The 20,340-nt window shown below is 37.5% G+C and overlaps 1 protein-coding gene across 1 annotated transcript; it reads right to left on the bottom strand.

Annotated features, from left to right (window-relative positions):
- Window positions 1-6,610: 6,610 nt before the first annotated feature.
- LOC137634225 (uncharacterized protein PF3D7_1120000-like) lies at window positions 6,611-8,656 on the bottom strand. Its single transcript, XM_068366495.1, has one exon. The coding sequence runs from the start codon at window positions 8,654-8,656 to the stop codon at window positions 6,611-6,613; it is 2,046 nt and encodes a 681-aa protein (XP_068222596.1).
- Window positions 8,657-20,340: the final 11,684 nt, after the last annotated feature.

Here is a 20,340-nt window from a genome sequence, read left to right as displayed (position 1 = left end):
AATTGAGTATAGTCGTATATAGTGCTTAACCTCATTAAAGACTCGAAAAGCCTATAAGAACTTAACTGCATACCTTGTGTCAATATTATGAGAAATCTTGTCAACGTGTACAGAAAGCTAATTGAACGACAGTACCAGGGATTAACGTACATAACTGTGATAATGAGTTTAATTGACCGCCTGTTTTTATCCAACAAGTTACAATAAGAATCATCTGCTGAAGACCAGACAGGAAAACGATATTCAAAACACGACTGAATGAATTTATTCACAAATTTCTTATTGGTAGACAGGTCTCCTTAAATATTGAAACTTTCTAATTAGACAAGTTTTTTTGTGAATTTCAAGAAGATATACACTAGATATGTTATTCAAAAATTAATTTTCAATCAATAAATACTCCTATGATTTTAACTGAACAGCTTGCGAGTAAAGAAACTTTCAAAGAAAGTTTGTGGGTGGGAAGGATCCAATGTTTTTTACTTACTTTAACTTTTAAGTTTGAGTTTTGTTAAAAGTCTAACTTCATCCCCATTATTTATCCCGGACACTCATTTTCCCAAATCTCTGTTAAAGGATGAAGGGCCTCATTTAGGATATGGGATCGATGCAAAGAGAGTAGCATCATCTGCATGGCCATTAAGCTTGTTTTTAATGTCAACTCACATATGATAGGCATATAATAGGAAATATAAGGACCAAAACCACTTCCTGGGGAACAACAACAACAAAAACAACAACAACAAATGCAGCCGTTTATAGTCCACTGCAGGACAAAGGCCTCAGATATTTTTTCGTCATGCCTGGGGTTTGGCCATTTTCATCACCATGCTTTAGTCTGCTTGCTCACAGCAAACCAACCTAGTATGGCGTTCCTGACTATTACAGTTTTGCTGATCATGGCAATGCACAAACCCTTTCACAGCGCTAAATTATCTTCACTGAGAAAGGGACACTAGATATATTTATATAGTTATTCTGGTGGCCGTTATAGAATACTCTTTATAATACATATTGTAGGTTAGTAATTAAGTTATGGTACTGAGAAATGACTTACCAACTCCCTACTGTTTAAATTTGAAAACAATGTTCTTGTGATTGACAGTCAAAAAAAGCAATTCTTATGACAATACAAATCTTACGAACTGCATGACCACAATCATTCATTTCTATACGACAATAGAGATTACAATAAGAATATCACAATCAACATTAAGAGAAGAATTGAATCCTAGCTCGGGGAAAAGCTTGAGGCTTGAATCACATCCATCTTTCCATGAGCCAGGGCTTGTACCACCTGCATCAAGGGATATGCCCATCTAAAAAACTTCCCTTTTTTCACCCTCTTCCATGGTCCAAACAGTTGATCGTTTCAATATAGCCCATTACTTATCCTATGATGCAGGGCTTGTACCACCTGCATCAAAGGATATGTCCTTCTATAAACCTTCCTTGTTTTCTTCATCTTCCATGGTCTAACCACTTGATCCTTTCAATGTAGCCCATTCCTTATCTTATGATGCAGGGCTTGTACCACCTGCATCAAAGGATATGTCCATCTAAAAACCTTCCCTTTTTTTCCACCCTCTTCCATGGTCCAAACACTTGATCGTTTCAATTTAGCCCATTCCTTATCCTATGATGCAGGGCTTGTACCACATGCATCAAAGGATATATCCATCTAAAAACCTTCCCTTTTTTCTCCATCTTCCATTTTCAAACCACTTGATCCTTCCAATTTAGCCCATTCATTATCCTTTGATGCAGGGCTTGTACCACCTGCATCAAAGGATATCTCCAACTAAAAACCATATTTTTTCTCCATCGTCCATGGTCCAACCATTTGATTTCTTCAATTTAGCCCATTTCTTATTCTATGATGCAGGACTTGTACCACCTGCATCAAAGGATATGTCCTCCTAAAAATCTTTCCTTTTTTTTCTCCATCTTCCATTTTGCAACCACTTTATCCTTTAAATTTAGCCTCAATTTAGCCCATTCCTTATCCTATGATACAGGGCTTGTACCACCTGCATCAAAGGATATATCCATCTAAAGATCTTCCTTTTTTTTCTCCATCTTCCATTTTCCAATCACTTGATCCTTTCAATTTAGCCCATTCCTTATCCTATAAAGCAGGACTTGTACCACCTGCATCAAGGGATATGCCCATCTAAAAAACTTCCCTTTTTTCACCCTCTTCCATGGTCCAAACAGTTGATCGTTTCAATATAGCCCATTACTTATCCTATGATGCAGGGCTTGTACCACCTGCATCAAAGGATATGTCCTTCTATAAACCTTCCTTGTTTTCTTCATCTTCCATGGTCTAACCACTTGATCCTTTCAATGTAGCCCATTCCTTATCTTATGATGCAGGGCTTGTACCACCTGCATCAAAGGATATGTCCATCTAAAAACCTTCCCTTTTTTTCCACCCTCTTCCATGGTCCAAACACTTGATCGTTTCAATATAGCCCATTACTTATCCTATGATGCAGGGCTTGTACCACCTGCATCAAAGGATATGTCCTTCTATAAACCTTCCTTGTTTTCTTCATCTTCCATGGTCTAACCACTTGATCCTTTCAATTTAGCCCATTCCTTATCCTATGATGCAGGGCTTGTACCACATGCATCAAAGGATATATCCATCTAAAAACCTTCCCTTTTTTCTCCATCTTCCATTTTCAAACCACTTGATCCTTCCAATTTAGCCCATTCATTATCCTTTGATGCAGGGCTTGTACCACCTGCATCAAAGGATATGTCCAACTAAAAACTATATTTTTTCTCCATCGTCCATGGTCCAACCATTTGATTTCTTCAATTTAGCCCATTTCTTATTCTATGATGCAGGACTTGTACCACCTGCATCAAAGGATATGTCCTCCTAAAAATCTTTCCTTTTTTTTCTCCATCTTCCATTTTGCAACCACTTTATCCTTTAAATTTAGCCTCAATTTAGCCCATTCCTTATCCTATGATACAGGGCTTGTACCACCTGCATCAAAGGATATGTCCATCTAAAGATCTTCCTTTTTTTTCTCCATCTTCCATTTTCCAATCACTTGATCCTTTCAATTTAGCCCATTCCTTATCCTATAAAGCAGGACTTGTACCACCTGCATCAAAGGATATATCTATCTAAAAAGTTTCCTTTTTTTTTCTTCCATCTTCCATGGTCCAATCACTTGATCCTTTCAATTTAGCCCATTCCTTATCCTATGATGCATCACAGGATATATCCATCTTAAAAAACCTTCCTTTTTTTCACCATCTTCCATTTTCCAATCACTTGATCCTTTCAATTTAGCCCATTCCTTATCCTATGATACAGGGCTTGTACCACCTGCATCAAAGGATATGTCCATCTAAAAATCTTCCTTTTTTTTCTCCATCTTCCATTTTCCAATCACTTGATCCTTTCAATTTAGCCCATTCCTTATCCTATGATGCAGAGCTTGTACCATCTGCATCACAGGATATATCCATCGAAAAACCTTCCTTTTTTTCACCATCTTCCATTTTCCAACCACTTGATCCTTTCAATTTAGCCCATTCCTTATCCTATGATGCAGAGCTTGTACCATCTGCATCACAGGATATATCCATCTAAAAACCTTCCTTTTTTTCACCATCTTCCATTTTCCAACCACTTGACCCTTTCAATTTAGCCCATCCGTTCCCCTCTTGCTGCTGCTGCTGCGTTTTTTTTTTCTTTTTGGATTCTCTTGTTTCAATTATTTTTTTTTTTTCGGGGGGAGGGTGCTCCCTCAGCCACTTCTCCTCCTACTTCTCATGCTGCTAATGCTGCATTTTTTTTCTTTTTTTTCTGCCGCTGACTCAGCCACTTCTCTTCCTTCTACTTCTCCTATTGCTGCTGCTGCGGCCTCTTTTTTTTCTCTCTTTTACCTTTTTTGCTGCGGCCTCAGCCACTCCTCCTCCTTCTACTTCTCCTCTAGCTGCTGCTGCTGCCTTTTTTTCTTAGATTTTTTGTTTTTAAATTTTATTTATTTTTTTATTTTTGCTGCTGCCTCAGCCACTTTTCCTCCTTCTACTTCTCCTCTTGCTACTGCTGCTGGGTTCTTTTCGGGATTTTCATTTTTTTTTTTTTTTTTTTTGCCTGCTGCCTCAGCCACTCCTAGTTCTACTTCTGCTTTTGCTGCTGCTGCTGCCTCTTTTTTGGATTTTTCCATTGTTGATTTTTTTTTTATTTTTTTATTTTTTTTTTTTTTTTGGGTGCTGCCTCAGCCACTCCTACTTCTCTTGCTGCTGCTGCCTCTTTTTTTTTTTTTTTTTGCTGCTGCCTCATCCACTACTCCTCTTCTTGCTGCTACTGCCGCCTTTTTGGGGGGGGGGGGGGGGATTTCTGTTTTTTTTTTATTTTTTTTTTTATTTTTTTTTTTTATTTATTTATTTTTTTTTTTTGTGCTGTCTCAGCCACTCCTCTTTTCACTTGTCTTGCTGCTGCTGCTGCTGCCTCTTTTTTTATTCTTTTTCTTAATTTTTTTTTTTTTTTTTACTTTGTTGCTGCCTGAGCCACTTCTCCTCTTGCTGCTGTTGCTGCCCCTTTTTTTTTTTTTTTTTTTTTTTTTTTGCTGCTGCCTCATCCACTACTCCTCCTTCTACTCCTCTTCTTGCTACGACTGCCGCCTTTTTTTGGGGGGGGGGATTTTTTTTTTTATTTATTTTTTTTTTATTTATTTATTTATTTATTTATTTATTTTTTTTTTTTTTGTGCTGTCTCAGCCACTCCTCTTTTCACTTGTCTTGCTGCTGCTGCTGCTGCTGCTGCCTCCTTTTTTATTCTTTTTCTTAATTTTTTTTTCTTTTTTGCTGCCTGAGCCACTTCTCTTGCTGCTGTTGCTGCCTCTTTTTTTTCGCTTTTTCTTTTTTTTTTTTTTTTTTTTTGGCGCTGCCTCAGGCAGTTCTTCTACTTCTCCTCTTGCTGCTGCTGCTGCCTCCTTTTTTGGATTTTTTGCTTTTATTTTTTTTTCTTTTGTTTTGCTGCTTCAGCCACTTCTCAGTCTACTTCTCCTCTTGCTGCTTATGCTGTTTTTTTTTTTTTTTTTTTTTTCTTCTTCTCATGTTGCCACTGCCTCAGACACCTCTCCTCCTTCTACTTCTCCTCTTGCTGCTGCTGCCTCTTTTTTTTTTGGATTCTTTTTAAATTTTATTTTTCTTTTTTTATTCATGATGCTGCTACCTCAGCCACTTCTCCTCTTTCTCCTTCTCCTCTTGCTGCTGCTGCTGCCTCTTTTTTTTCTTGTTTTGTTACCTCAGCCACTTCTGCTCCTTCTGCTGCTTCTGCTGCTTCTCCTTCTCCTCCTGCTGCTGCTGCTGCTACCTTTTTTTTTTTTTTTTTTTTTATGTTGCTGCTGCCTCAGCCACTTCTCCTTCTCCTTCCCCTCTTGCTGGTGCTGCTGCTCCCCCCCCCCTTTTTTATTTTTTATTTTATTTTTTTTTTTTTACTGCTGCCTCAGCCACTTCTGCTCCTTCTGCTGCTTCCCCTTCTCCTCTTTCTGCTGCTGCTGCTGCCTTTTTTCGTTTTTTTTTCTTTGCTGCTGCTCCCTTTTTTTATTTTTTGTTTTTATTTTGTAGGGCTTTTAGGTTTATATAATTTTTTGGGTTTTCATAATTTTATTTTATTTTCAATTTTTTGTTGCTGCTGCTCTTGCTGCTTTTTCTCTTCCTGCTTCGCCTTCTCCTCATGTAGCTGCCGTTTTTTTTATTGTTATAACATTTTTTTTGGATTTTATAATTTTTATATTTTTGGGGGATTTTTTTAGCTTTTTATATTTATGGGGGATTTTATTTTTTTGCTCTTCACCTTCACCTTCTCCTCAAAGGATTAAGCTTTTTCCCCAGCCTGATTTCTTTGGTCCCCCTATAAAGACCTGACCGCATACTAGAAGAACCTTGCCTTCTCCCCTCTGCAGAGCCAGTCTTCTAGGTTATTCCCCCAGAACCACCCGAAGGTTAATATCCGAAAGAATAGATCTAGATATCTGACCATTTGTTCACCTGACGAAGCCCTTGTACGACCACACCAGGGAACATACATACTAGAAAAAGACAAGGTTTTTCCCTCTGCAGAGCAAGTCCTCTTAGGTATTCCACGTCCATCAAGCCGGGTAGTGGAGCCAAGCATCCCTTAAGCACTTGCTGGATATTTTCTCCTAAAAAAATAGTCCTTTTCTCTCCATCCGTCATAGTCTATCAACTCGATCCTTCCAGCTTAGTCCATCCATTACCCGATGATGTAGATCTTGTACCATCGGCATCAAAGGATATTTCCTCCTCAAAAAAATGTTGTTATCTCTCTTTTTCCAAAGTCCATCAAATTTATCCTTCCAGTGGGTCTTAAATATGAAAAATTATGTACTTACAAATGTAAAATACTATTACTTTCCTCAAAACTCAATTGAAACTTATTCTAAGAATATATTCCACTATAATTTTTTGTATTTTTTTTTCATTTTTTCTAATGATTTTTTAGTTTTTTTTTTCTGGGGTTGTTTTTTATATATATTTTTGGGTTTTTATTGTTTTATACTTTTTTTATTTTCTATTTTTTTTTTCTTATCGTTCAGGAAGGACTTTTCATTTACATATTCCTGAACAATTCTTCAAACATTTCAAACAAATTCCCAAAAGATTGTCCCCCTGTTGGTGCATAATAGTAGTAGTACTGACGTTGGTCCCCTCTTGGTTCGAAATGGAAGTTCTGCCGACGTTGGTCCCACTGTCCTGGCTGTTGTCCTGGCCGTTGGAAGTTCTGCCGACGTTGGTACCACTGTCCTGGCTGTTGTCCTGGGCATTGGAAGTTCTGCTGACGTTGGTCCCACTGTCCTGGCTGTTGTCCTGGGTGTTGGAAGTTCTGCTGACGTTGGTCCCACTGTCCTGGTTGTTGTCTTGGGCGTTGTAGAAGCTCTGCATCGTATGCCCTTCTGCTTTGATCATCCGTCAGAACAATTTTAGCATTAACCACTCTTTTGAACTTCTCCTCGAATGCCCCCTGTAGGAATTCGGGCTTGTCCCGGTGTCTGTCCGGGTGTAACTTCATGGACAAGTCTTTGAAGGCTTTTAAAACGTCTGCCCTGGTGGCCGTCTGACCCACACCCAAAACCTCATAATGGCTTTGGCTCTCCCATTTCTTCTTTAGTGCCTTAGTATCTTCTATGAATTTCAAACATTCCTTAGAGCTCGCAACTTTCCTCGTAGTTTCGAAGTCATTCATGGCAGCGTCGAAAAGGCCAAGTTTGAGAAGGTGCTTCCCTCGAAGCATGTAGGCTCGGCATCCTTGAAGACCTTTATCGACGGCTTGACAACAGTCCAATACGATATCCATGTCCTGAGGGTTTCTGGAGGCTGCGTTCGCCTCAGCCCGAAGGATGTGCAGAAGAGCGGTTTGTTCTTTGTTGTCCGAATCTATTGCCAAGGCATCTGTAAAATGGGTCATGGCCTCATCGAACCTTTTATTTTTATGAGCTAATAACCCATCCTTTAATAACTTTCCCCGCTGATCATCCTTCTTATTTTCCGTTTCCTTCTTACACTCCTTACACTCGTTCTTAATTTCTTCATTCTTCTGCTGTTCGTTCCCCTTAAAGTCTGTCTTGACGAATTCCTTTTCCTTTTCTTGATCAGAAGTCTTCTCAGCCTTAATGTTTTCTTTCGCCTGTTTCTCGGCCTTCATGTTTTCTTTCGCCTGTTTCTCGGCCTTCATGTTTTCTTTCGCCTGTTTCTCGGCCTTCAGCTTGTTTATTTCGTTCCTCAACTGTTCCTTTTGTGCTTGAGTGGCCTCATTTTCAGTTTTAAGAATCTCAAGTAACCTTTCCTGTTTCTTCATCTCAAGATCTTTCTTGGCGCATTCTTTTAAGAGATTTTGGTAATCTGACGCCATCTTTGCATTCAGCTTTTCTTGCTCCTCTTTCTCTGCATTCAATTCATCTACCTTATTTTTCCATATAATTATATGATCCTTTTGGAATTTCTTCGGTCCCTTATGCCCAGGTTTAAGACTTTCCAGTAACCTTTCCTGTCGTTTCAACTGATCATCTTTTTTGGCGCACTCTTTCTTCAGATTTTCATATTCTGACTCCAATTTTTCTTTTTCTGCCTTTAGTTCTTCTTCTTCATTTCTCAATTTATTTACAGGATCCTTTCGAAAATTTTTCAGTCCATTATTTTCTGTTTTAAGATTTTCCAGTAACTTTTTCAGTTCTTTCATTTGAAGATCTTTGTCATTGTACGCCTTTTCGAGATTTTGATAATCAGACGCCATTTTAGCTTTCAGCCTTTCTTGCTCGTCTTTTTCTCTCTTCAATTCAACCACTTCATTTACCAATTGTTTTAGTTGTTCAGTTTTCTGATTCTGAACTTTCTTCAGGGCTTCATTTTCAATTTTTAGAATTTCAAGTAGCTTTTCTTTTTCGTTATACTCATTTTGCAATTCACTTTTTTCATTTTGTACTTTATTGATTATTTCCTTTTCAGTTTTTAGATTTTTCAGCAACTTTTCCTGTTCCTTCATCTTGAGATCTTTTTGGACGCAATCATTTTCTAGTTGGTTTATTTTTCCATTCAATGTCTTTTTAATATCTTCCTTTTCTTTTCTAATAGTTTCTTGTTCGTTCTCCTGTTCTTTCATTTTGAGATCTTTTTGGACGCAATCATTTTCTAGTTGTTTTATTTTATCATTCAATATCTTCTTAATATCTTCCCTTTCTTTTCTAATAGTTTCTTGTTCGTTCTCCTGTTCCTTCATCTTGAGATCTTTTTGGACGCAATCATTTTCTAGTTGTTTTATTTTATCATTCAATATCTTCTTAATATCTTCCTTTTCTTTCCTAATAGTTTCTTGTTCCTTCTGTTCCTTCATCTTGAGATCTTTTTCGGCTCCGCTAATTTTCAGCTTTTGAATCTCGGTCTCTTTCTGAGCTATCAGTTTTTCTCGCGTCACTTCCTCTGTCTTCAATTCTGGAACGCCTTCGCCTTCTTTAGTCATCCTTCTCTTAGCCAACATAATTCCACTGAATATGGCGCCAGCAGCAGCCAAAGCGAGGTAATAAATGTTTTTGTTTCCACGAGAAAGTATTTCTTCCACTCCTCCAACGTTGAATTCGCGGAGCAGTTTGCCAACGAACCATCTCGTTCTCAACTGGTCGTTGAATCTCAAAGCTTCTGCTTCCATTTGCCGCAAAGCAAGTTCACACCCACGTAGTTCCTCACGGGCTTTCCAAAAGCCCCCGATCCAAGGACGGCGCTGCAGCCACCTACCTAAGAATCCTTCCTGTGAGGCGACTGCCCGACAGTCTTCAAAACGCGGCGCCTCTGGTAGAAGCCACGAAAACCATTTGTAGACCAGGGAATCCTGTAGAGTTCGCAGCTGTCCCTGAAGATTTAACGTCATTTCCTCGCATGCAGCATTCCGTTCTTGGATAACAGAAGCTGCATTTTGAGGCAAGTAGTATGTTCCTTGAATAAATTCTCCAATCATATTCATCCACACACTAAACAATTGATTCAACTTATTAGCCATAATCTTATATACCGATCTTGAGGTTCGTATCAGCATTGATTTGAAAAAAAGTGAAGGTGATTCTTCAGAGGACTCTGAAGACTTTTCAGCTTCCTGGAGCCATTTTTGAAATCACCGACTCCAACGACAGTTGTGTGTGTGTGTGTGTGTGTGTGTGTGTATGTTAAGGATTAATTAATTACCAGTATTGCGCGTTTGAGGACATACATACATACATACGTACTTACGTAATGGAAAAGAGAATTTTCCCTTCGCCTCCTTTCCATCCGAAAGACGGTGTTGACTAAAGAAATAATAATAATAATAATAATAATAATAATAATAATAATAATAATAATATTTTTCTTTTATCAAATATAATTGAAATGCTACTCAAGGCACTAGGAGAGTTGGAAGACCTAGGCCTACATGGCTGAGGACTATGAAGCGAGAAGTAAATGATGAATGGAGAAGTATGGAATTAAAAGCTCCAGATAGAGACGACTGACGAAATCTAACCGAGGCCTTTTCCGTCAATAGGCGTAGGAGATGATGATGATGATGATTAAAATGTAATAATTTTAAATTAAATTTTCTATTGAGTATATGGTAATGATTATATATTTACATCATTTCTTTTGAAAGCAATGACGGAAGACTTTCAAAAGAAATTATGTAAATATATAATTATTACACACACACACACACACACACACACACACATATATATATATTTATATAGATATTTATATATATTAATATATATATATATATATATATATAAATATATATATACATGTATATATATATTATATATATATGTATGTATACATACAAATTTTTATATATTTATATATATATATATATATATATATATATATATATGTATGTATACATACAAATTTTTATATATTTATATATATATATTATATTATATTATATATATATATAATGTGTGTATGTGTGTTAAGGATTAATTAATGACCAGTATTGTGCGTTTGAGGACAAACATACATACATACATACATACATAGGTAATGGAATAGGGACTTTTCCCTTCGCCTTCTTGAATTGTAGTTTTACATAAGATTCTGCCTTGGCTTATCAGAATAATATTTAGGTCAGTAGTAGGTTGGCTGAGGCACCAACCACCTGTTGAGATATTACCGCCAAAGAGTCATTTGGTCCTTTTACTGGCCAGAAAGTACTTCATTAGATGCTTCTCTGGTTATGGCTGGTCTGGCCTATTCTCTACACATTCTCCCCTGTCCTCATACATTTGACAACACTGATTTTACCAAACAATTCCTCTTCACTCAAGAGGTTAACTTCTCTCCTCTTGGTAAGGGTAGAAGAGACTCTTTAGCTATGGTAAGCAGCTCTTCTAGAAGAAGGACACTCCATAACCAAATCATTGCTCTCTAGTCTTGGGTAGTGCCACAGCCCCTGTGCCATAGTCTTCCACTGTCATGGGGTAGAGATCTCTTGCTTGAGGGTACACTATTCTTATTTCTCTTCTTCTTGTTTACAGTTTTAATAGTTTATATATTATGAAAGATTTATTTTGATATCGTTGCTGTAGTTCATTACTTCTCCAGAAGTTTATTTATTTCCTCATTTCCTTTTCTAAATTGGGCTATCTTTCCCTGGTAGAGCTTTGCTAATATTCGTTATAGCTTAGTAAGTAAGTAAGTAATAATAATAATAATAATAATAATAATAATAATAATGTACAGCTTTCAGACATCTCTTTAGCTTATTATTATTATTATTATTATTATTATTATTATTATTATTATTATTGTTATTATTAGATAAGCTACAACCCTAGTTGGAAAAGCATGATGCTAAAAGCCCAAGGGCTCCAACAAGGAAACATAGCCCTGTGAGGAAAGGAAATAAAAAAAATAAATAAATAAAAAACAAGAGAAGAAATGAACAATACGAAATATTTCAAGAACAGTAACAACCTTAAAATAGATCTTCTATTTATAAACTATAAAAACTTTGAAAAATAAGAGGAAGAGAAATAACTGGGAAAATTGTGCCCGAGTGTGCTCCCAAGCAAGAGAACTCTACCCCTAGACAGTGGAATACCATAGTAGAGAGGCTATGGCACTACCATAGGCTAGAGAACAATGGTATGATTTTGGAATGTTCTTCTCCTTAAAGGGATGTTTGCCATAGCTAGTCTCTCTTCTACCCTTACAAAAAGGAAAGTAGCCATTGGACAAGTACATTGCAGTAGTTAAACCCTTGAGTGAAGAAGAATTGTTTGGTAATCTCAGTGTTGTCGAGTGTGTGAGGGCAGGGGAGAATGTGGGAAGAATATTCCAGACCATTCGTTTTATGTGTAGGTAAAGAAAAAATGAGCCGTAACCAGAGATATGTATCCAATGTAGTATTGCGTGGCCAGTCAAAGGAGACAATAACTCTCTAGTTATAGCATCTCAACGGGTGGTTAGTGCCCTAGCCAACCTACTACCTATCACCTAGGTGTACCGGAATTAATGAAGCCAATTGTACCTGCAGTGCAACCTACATGGGCAGCTCTTTGAGGTGTCTATCACAGTTTAAGTATATCCCTTGACTGTGGATTTTAAAGACTTTAAAAAGGTTTAAAGGTCGCTGATGAATGGCAGAGGCAAGGACAGTGACATTGCCCTATCGATCAGAACAGTGCCCTAGAGACTGATCATATATTATATGATCAGCACCCAAGCCTCCTTTCAATCCAAGCTAGGACCAGGAAGGGGCAGACAGAGGCTGCTGATGACTCAGCAGATAGACCTATAGGCTCCCCCAAACCCCCCAACCTTAGCTCACAAGTATGGTAAGGTTGCAGACACTAATAGTACCAACGAGTCTGAACGGGGCTCGAACCCCCGTCTGGCAAACACCAGACCGAGACGTTACCAAGCAGGCCACAATAACCCATAAGATGATAGCATCCTGTAATACCTTGACCGTGGATTTTGAAAATTTCAAAATAATATCAATATTTGAAACCATTGATGAAAGTTCATCTCATCTTTTCTTAGTTTGAGTTATCCTTAATATTTTGTTGATTTAAAGTTTATTGCTTAAGGCTGGTCGTGTCCTTGTGATGTGTAGATGTAAGTAGGGCCTACTATGTATATTTTATTGCATACTTATATTTAAATTGAAATGGTTGCCTGCACACAATGGAAAGTCTAGAAAAGGAAATTGACAGGTATCATAATACATACATAAGATTATATATATATATATATATATATATATATATATATATATGTGTATATATATATATATATATTATATATATTTATATATATATGTATATATGTGTGTATATATATATATATATATGTATATATATATATATGTTTTTATATGTATATATGTGTGTATATATATATATGTATATATGTATATATATATGTATATGTATATGTGTATATATATAAATATATATATATATATATATATATATATATATGTGTGTGTGTATATATATATATGTATATATATATATATATGTATATATATATATATATATATATATATATATATATATATATATATATATATTAGTGATGGGCCGAGTACTCGGGAATCGGAATCGAGAATTTAAAATTTCGGAAAATTTTCTGGAAACAATTTATTGCAATTCTTATGTTTACAACTTGAATTTATATTACAGGGGCTAATATAAAGTAAACATTTTGTTTGACAATTTTAAAGCATCAGCCTAATTTATAGATCTTAGTATTCAAAGTATCATTATTTCTAAAATAGAAGTTAAGAACATTTGCAGGTGAAAGAAATTGCATCAAAGGATCCGTCCACCTAAAAATCTTTTTTTTTTTCTCCATCTTTCATGGTCCAACCACTTGATCCTTTCAATTAAGCCCATTCCTTATCCTATGATGCAGGGCTTGTACCACCTACATCAAAGGATATGTCCACCTAAAAACCTTTCTTTTTTTCTCCATCTTCCATGGTCCAACAAATTGATCCTTTAAATTTAGTCCATTCCTTATCCTATGATGCAGGACTTGTACCACCTGCATCAATGTATATATCCATCTAAAAACCTTCCTTTTTTTCTCCATCTTCCATGGTCCAACCACTTGATACTTTCAATTTAGCCCATTCCTTGTCCTATAATGCAGGACTTCTACCACCTGCATCAAAGGGTCTGTCCACCTATAAACCTTCCTTTTTTTCTCCATCTTCCATGGTCCAACCACCTGATACTTTCAATTCAGCCCATTCCTTATCCTATAATGCAGGACTTGTACCACCTGCATCAAAGGGTCTGTCCACCTAAAAACCTTCCTTTTTTTCTCCATCTTCCATGGTCCAACCACCTGATACTTTCAATTTAGCCCATTCCTTATCCTATAATGCAGGACTTGTACCACCTGCATCTAAGGGTCTGTCCACCTAAAAACCTTCCTTTTTTTCTCCATCTTCCATGGTCCAACCACCTGATACTTTCAATTTAGCCCATTCCTTGTCCTATAATGCAGGACTTGTACCACCTCTATCAAAAGATATATTCATATAAAACCTTCTTATTTTTCCTCTATGTTCCATGGTCCAACCATTTGATCCTTTCAATTTAGCCCATTCATTATCCTGTGATGCAGGACTTGTACCACCTGCATCAAAGGATATATCCATCTAAAAGCGTTCCTTTTTTCCCCATCTTCCATGATCCAACCACCTGATCCTTTCAATTTAGCCCATTCCTTATCCTGTGATGCAGGACTTTTTTACCTGCATCAAAGGATATATCCATCTTAAACCTTCTTTTTTTCCCCATCTTCCATGATCCAACCACTTGATCCTTTCAATTTAGCCCATTCCTTATCCTATGATGCAGGACTTGTACCACCTGCATCAAAGGATATGTCCATCCAAAATCCTTCCCTTTTTCTCCATTTTCCATGGTCCAACCACTTGATCTTTTCAATTTAGCCCATTCCTTATCCTATGACGCAGGACTTGTACCACCTGCATCAAAGGATATATCCATCTAAAAACCTTCCTTTTTTTCTCCCTCTTCCATGGTCCAACCACCTGATACTTTCTATTTAGCCCATTCCTTATCCTATAATGCAGGACTTTTACCACCTGCATCAAAGGATATATCCATATGAAAACCTTCCTTTTTTCCCCATCTTCCATGGTCCAACCACCTGATACTTTCAATTTAGCCCATTCCTTATCCTATGATGCAGGACTTGTACCACCTGCATCAAAGGATCTGTCCACCTAAAAACCTTCCTTTTTTTCCCCATCTTCCATGGTCCAACCACTAAATCCTTTCAATTTAGCCCATTCCTTATCCTATGATGCAGGACTTGTACCACCTGCATCAAAGGATATATCCATCTAAAACCTTCCTTTTTTCCCCATCTTCCATGGTCCAACCACTAGATCATTTCAATTTAGCCTATTCCTTATCCTATGATGCAGGACTTGTACCACCTGCTTCAAAGGATATATCCATCTAAAACCTTCCTTTTACTTCTTCATATTCCATGGTCCAATCACGTAATCCTTTCAGTTTACCCCATTCCTTATCATATGATGCAGGACTTGTACCACTTGCATCAAAGGATATGTCCATATATAAATCTTTTTTTTCTCCATCTTCCATTTTCTAACCACTTGATCCTTTCATTTCAGCCCATACCTTATCATATGATGCAGGGCTTGTTCCACCTGCATTGAAGGATATGTATATCTAAAAATCTTACTTTTTTCTCTCCATCTTCCATTTTCCAACCACTTGATCCTTTCAATTTTGCCCATTCCTTATCCTATAAAGCAGGACTTGTACCACCTGCATCAAAGGATATGTCCCTCTGCAAACCTTCCTCTTTCTTCTCCATCTTCCATGGTTCAACCATTTGATCCTTTCAATTTAGCCCACTGACCAATCCTCTGATGCAGGACTTTTACCACCTGCATAAAAGGATATGTCCATCTAAAACCTTCCTTTTTTCCCCATCTTCCATGCTCCAACCACTTAATCCTTTCAATTTAGCCCATTCCATATCCTATAATGCAGGACTTGTACCACCTGCATTAAAGGATATGTCCATCTAAAAACCTTCCTTTTTTTCTACATCTTCCATGGTCCAACCACCTGATACTTTCATTTTAGACCATTCCTTATCCTCTGATGCAAGACTTGTACCACTGCATCTAAGGATATTTCCACCTGAAAACCTTCCTTTTTTCTCCATCTTCCATAGTCCAACCACCTGATACTTTCAATTTAGCCCATTCCTTATCCTATGATGCAGGACTTGTACCACCTGCATCAAAGGGTCTGTCCACCTAAAAACCTTCCTTTTTTCTCCATCTTCCATGGTCCAACCACCTGATACTTTCAATTTAGCCCATTCCTTATCCTATGATGCAGGACTTGTACCACCTGCATCAAAGGGTCTGTCCACCTAAAAACCTTCCTTTTTTCTCCATCTTCCATAGTCCAACCACCTGATACTTTCAATTTAGCCCATTCCTTATCCTATAATGCAGGACTTGTACCACCTGCATCAAAGGGTCTGTCCACCTAAAAACCTTCCTTTTTTTCTCCATCTTCCATGGTCCAACCACCTGATACTTTCAATTTAGCCCATTCCTTGTCCTATAATGCAGGTCTTGAACCACCTTCATCAAAGAATATGTCCACCTAAAAACTTTTCTTTATTTTCTCTATCTTCCATGGTCCAACCACTTGATCTTTTCAATTTAGCCCATTACTTATCCTATAATTCAGGACTTGTACCACCTCTATCAAAAGATATATTCATATAAAACCTTCCTTTTTTCTCTATGTTCCATGGTCCAACCATTTGATCCTTTTAATTTAGCCCATTCATTATTCTGTGATGCAGGACTTGTACCACCTGCATCAAAGGATATATCAATCTAAAAATGTTCCTTTTTTCCCCATCTTCCATGATCCAACCACTTGATCCTTTCAATTTAGCCCATTCCTTATCTTGTGATGCAGGACTTGTACTACCTGCATCAAAGGATATATCCATCTAAAACCTTCTTTTTTTCCCCATCTTCAATGATCCAACCACTTGATCCTTTCAATTTAGCCCATTCCTTATCCTATGAGGCAGGACTTGTACCACCTGCATCAAAGGATATATCCATCTAAAAACCTTCCTTTTTTTCTCCCTCTTCCATGGTCCAACCACCTGATACTTTCTATTTAGCCCATTCCTTATCCTATAATACAGGACTTGTACCACCTGCATCAAAGGATATATCCATATAAAAACCTTCCTTTTTTTCCCCATCTTCCATGGTCCAACCATCTGATACTTTCAATTTAGCCCATTCCTTATCCTATGATGCAGGACTTGTACCACCTGCATCAAAGGATCTGTCCACCTAAGAACCTTCCTTTTTTTCCCCATCTTCCTTGGTCCAACCACTAGATCCTTTCAATTTAGCCCATTCCTTATCCTATGATGCAGGACTTGTACCACCTGCATCAAAGGATATATCCATCTAAAACCTTCCTTTTTTTTCCCCATCTTCCATGGTCCAACCACTAGATCATTTCAATTTAGCCTATTCCTTATCCTATGATGCAAGACTTGTACCACCTGCTTCAAAGGATATATCTATCTAAAACCTTCCTTTTACTTCTCCATATTCCATGGTCCAATCACGTAATCCTTTCAGTTTACCCCATTCCTTATCATATGATGCAGGACTTGTACCACTTGCATCAGAGGATATGTCCATTTATAAATCTTTTTTTTCTCCATTTTTCATTTTCTAACCACTTGATCCTTTCATTTTAGCCCATTCCTTATCCTATGGTTACAGGGCTTGTTCCACCTGCATTAAAGGATATGTATATCTAAAAATCTTACTTTTTTCTCTCCGTCTTCCATTTTCCAACCTCTTGATCCTTTCAATTTTGCCCATTCCTTATCCTATAAAGCAGGACTTGTACCACCTGCATCAAAGGATATGTCCATCTACAACCCTTCCTCTTTCTTCTCCATCTTTCATGGTTCAACCATTTGATCCTTTCAATTTAGCCCACTGACCAATCCTCTGATGCAGGACTTTTACCACCTGCATAAAAGGATATGTCCATCTAAAACCTTCCTTTTTTCCCCATCTTCCATGCTTCAACAACTTGATCCTTTCAATTTAGCCCATTCCTTATCCTATAATGCAGGACTTGTACCACCTGCATCAAAGGGTCTGTCCACCTAAAAACCTTCCTTTTTTTCTCCATCTTCCATGGTCCAACCACCTGATACTTTCATTTTAGGCCATTCCTTATCCTCTGATGCAGGACTTGTACCACTGCATCTAAGGATATGTCCACCTAAAAACCTTCCTTTTTTCTACATCTTCCATGGTCCAACCACCTGATACTTTCATATTAGACCATTCCTTATCCTCTGATGCAGGACTTGTACCACTGCATCTAAGGATATTTCCACCTAAAAAAACCTTCCTTTTTTCTCCATCTTCCATGGTCCAATCACCTGATACTTTCAATTTAGACCATTCCTTGTCCTATAATGCAGGTCTTGAACCACCTACATCAAAGAATATGTCCATCTAAAAACTTTTCTTTATTTTCCCCATCTTCCATGGTCCAACCACTTGATCCTTTCAATTTAGCCCATTACTTATCCTATAATGCAGGACTTGTACCACCTCTATCAAAAGATATATTCATATAAAACCTTCCTTTTTTTCTCTATGTTCCATGGTCCAACCATTTGATCTTTTCAATTTAGCCCATTCATTATCCTGTGATGCAGGACTTGTACCACTTGCATCAAATGATATATCCATCTAAAAACGTTCCTTTTTTTCCCCATCTTAAATGATCCAACCACTTGATCCTTTCAATTTAGCCCATTCCTTATCCTGTGATGCAGGACTTGTACTACCTGCATCAAAGGATATATCCATCTAAAACCTTCTTTTTTTCCCCATCTTCCATGATCCCACCACTTGATCCTTTCAATTTAGCCCATTCCTTATCCTATGATGTAGGACTTGTATCACCTGCATCAAAGAATATGTCCATCCAAAATCCTTCCTTTTTTCTCCATTTTCCATGGTCCAACCACTTGATCCTTTCAATTTAGCCCATTCCTTATCCTATGATGCAGGACTTGTACCACCTGCATCAAAGGATATATCCATCTAAAAACCTTCCTTTTTTTCTCTCTCTCTTCCATGGTCCAACTACCTGATACTTTCTATTTAGCCCATTCCCTATCCTATAATGCAGGACTTGTACCACCTTCATCAAAGGATATATCCATATAAAAACCTTCCTTTTTCTCCCCATCTTCCATGGTCCAACCACCTGATACTTTCAATTTAGCCCATTCCTTATCCTATGATGCAGGACTTGTACCACATGCATCAAAGGATCTGTCCACCTAAAAACCTTCCTTTTTTTCCCCATCTTCCATGGTCCAACCACTAGATCCTTTCAATTTAGCCCATTCCTTATCCTATGATGCAGGACTTGTACCACTTGCATCAAAGGATATATCCATCTAAAACCTTCCCTTTTTTTCCCCATCTTCCATGGTCCAACCACTAGATCATTTCAATTTAGCCTATTCCTTATCCTATGATGCAGGACTTGTACCACCTGCTTCAAAGGATATATCCATATAAAACCTTCCTTTTACTTCTTCATATTCCATGGTCCAATCACGTAATCCTTTCAGTTTACCCCATTCCTTATCATATGATGCAGGACTTGTACCACTTGCATCAAAGAATATGTCCATTTATAAATCTTTTTTTTCTCCATCTTCCATTTTCTAAACACTTGATCCTTTCATTTTAGCCCATTCCTTATCCTATGGTTACAGGGCTTGTTCCACCTGCATTAAAGGATATGTATATCTAAAAATCTTACTTTTTTCTCTCCATCTTCCATTTTCCATCCACTTGATCCTTCCAATTTTGCCCATTCCTTATCCTATAAAGCAGGACTTGTACCACCTGCATCAAAGGATATATCCATCTAAAACCTTCCTTTTTTCCCCATCTTCCATGATCCAACCACTTGATCCTTTCAATTTAGCCCATTCCTTATCCTGTGATGCAGGACTTGTACCACCTGCATCAAAGGATATATCCATCTAAAACCTTCCTTTTTTTTCTCCATCTTCCATGGTCCAACCACTTGATCCTTTCAATTTAGCCCATTCCTTATCCTATGATGCAGGACTTGTACCACCTGCATTAAAGGATATGTCCATCTAAAACCTTCCTTTTTTTTTCTCCATCTTCCATGGTCCAACCACTTGATCCTTTCAATTTAGCCCATTCCTTATCCTATGATGCAGGATTTGTACCACCTGCATTAAAGGATATGTCCATCTAAAAACCTTCCATTTTTTCTCCATCTTCCATGGTACAACCACTTGATTCTTTCAATTTAGCCCATTCCTTACCCTATGATGCAGGACTTGTACCACCTGCATCAAAGGATATATCCATCTAAAACCTTCCCTTTTTTCTCCATATTCCATGGTCCAACCACTTGATCATTTCAATTTAGCCCATTCGTTATCCTATAATGCGTTACTTGTACCACCTGCATCAAAGAATGTGTGCATTTAAAAACGTTCGTTTTTTCTCCATCTTCCATGATCCAACCACTTGATCTTTTCAATTTAGCCCATTCCTTATCCTATGATGCAGGACTTGTACCACCTGCATCAAAGGATATATCCATCTAAAACCTTCCCTTTTTTCTCCATATTCCATGGTCCAACCACTTGATC

The sequence above is a fragment of the Palaemon carinicauda genome, chromosome 44, assembly GCF_036898095.1.
Source record: "Palaemon carinicauda isolate YSFRI2023 chromosome 44, ASM3689809v2, whole genome shotgun sequence".
In the NCBI taxonomy this organism is placed as follows: domain Eukaryota; kingdom Metazoa; phylum Arthropoda; class Malacostraca; order Decapoda; family Palaemonidae; genus Palaemon; species Palaemon carinicauda.
The sequence above is the reverse complement of the archived record's forward strand: the minus strand, read 5'-3'. Positions and strand labels throughout refer to the sequence as shown.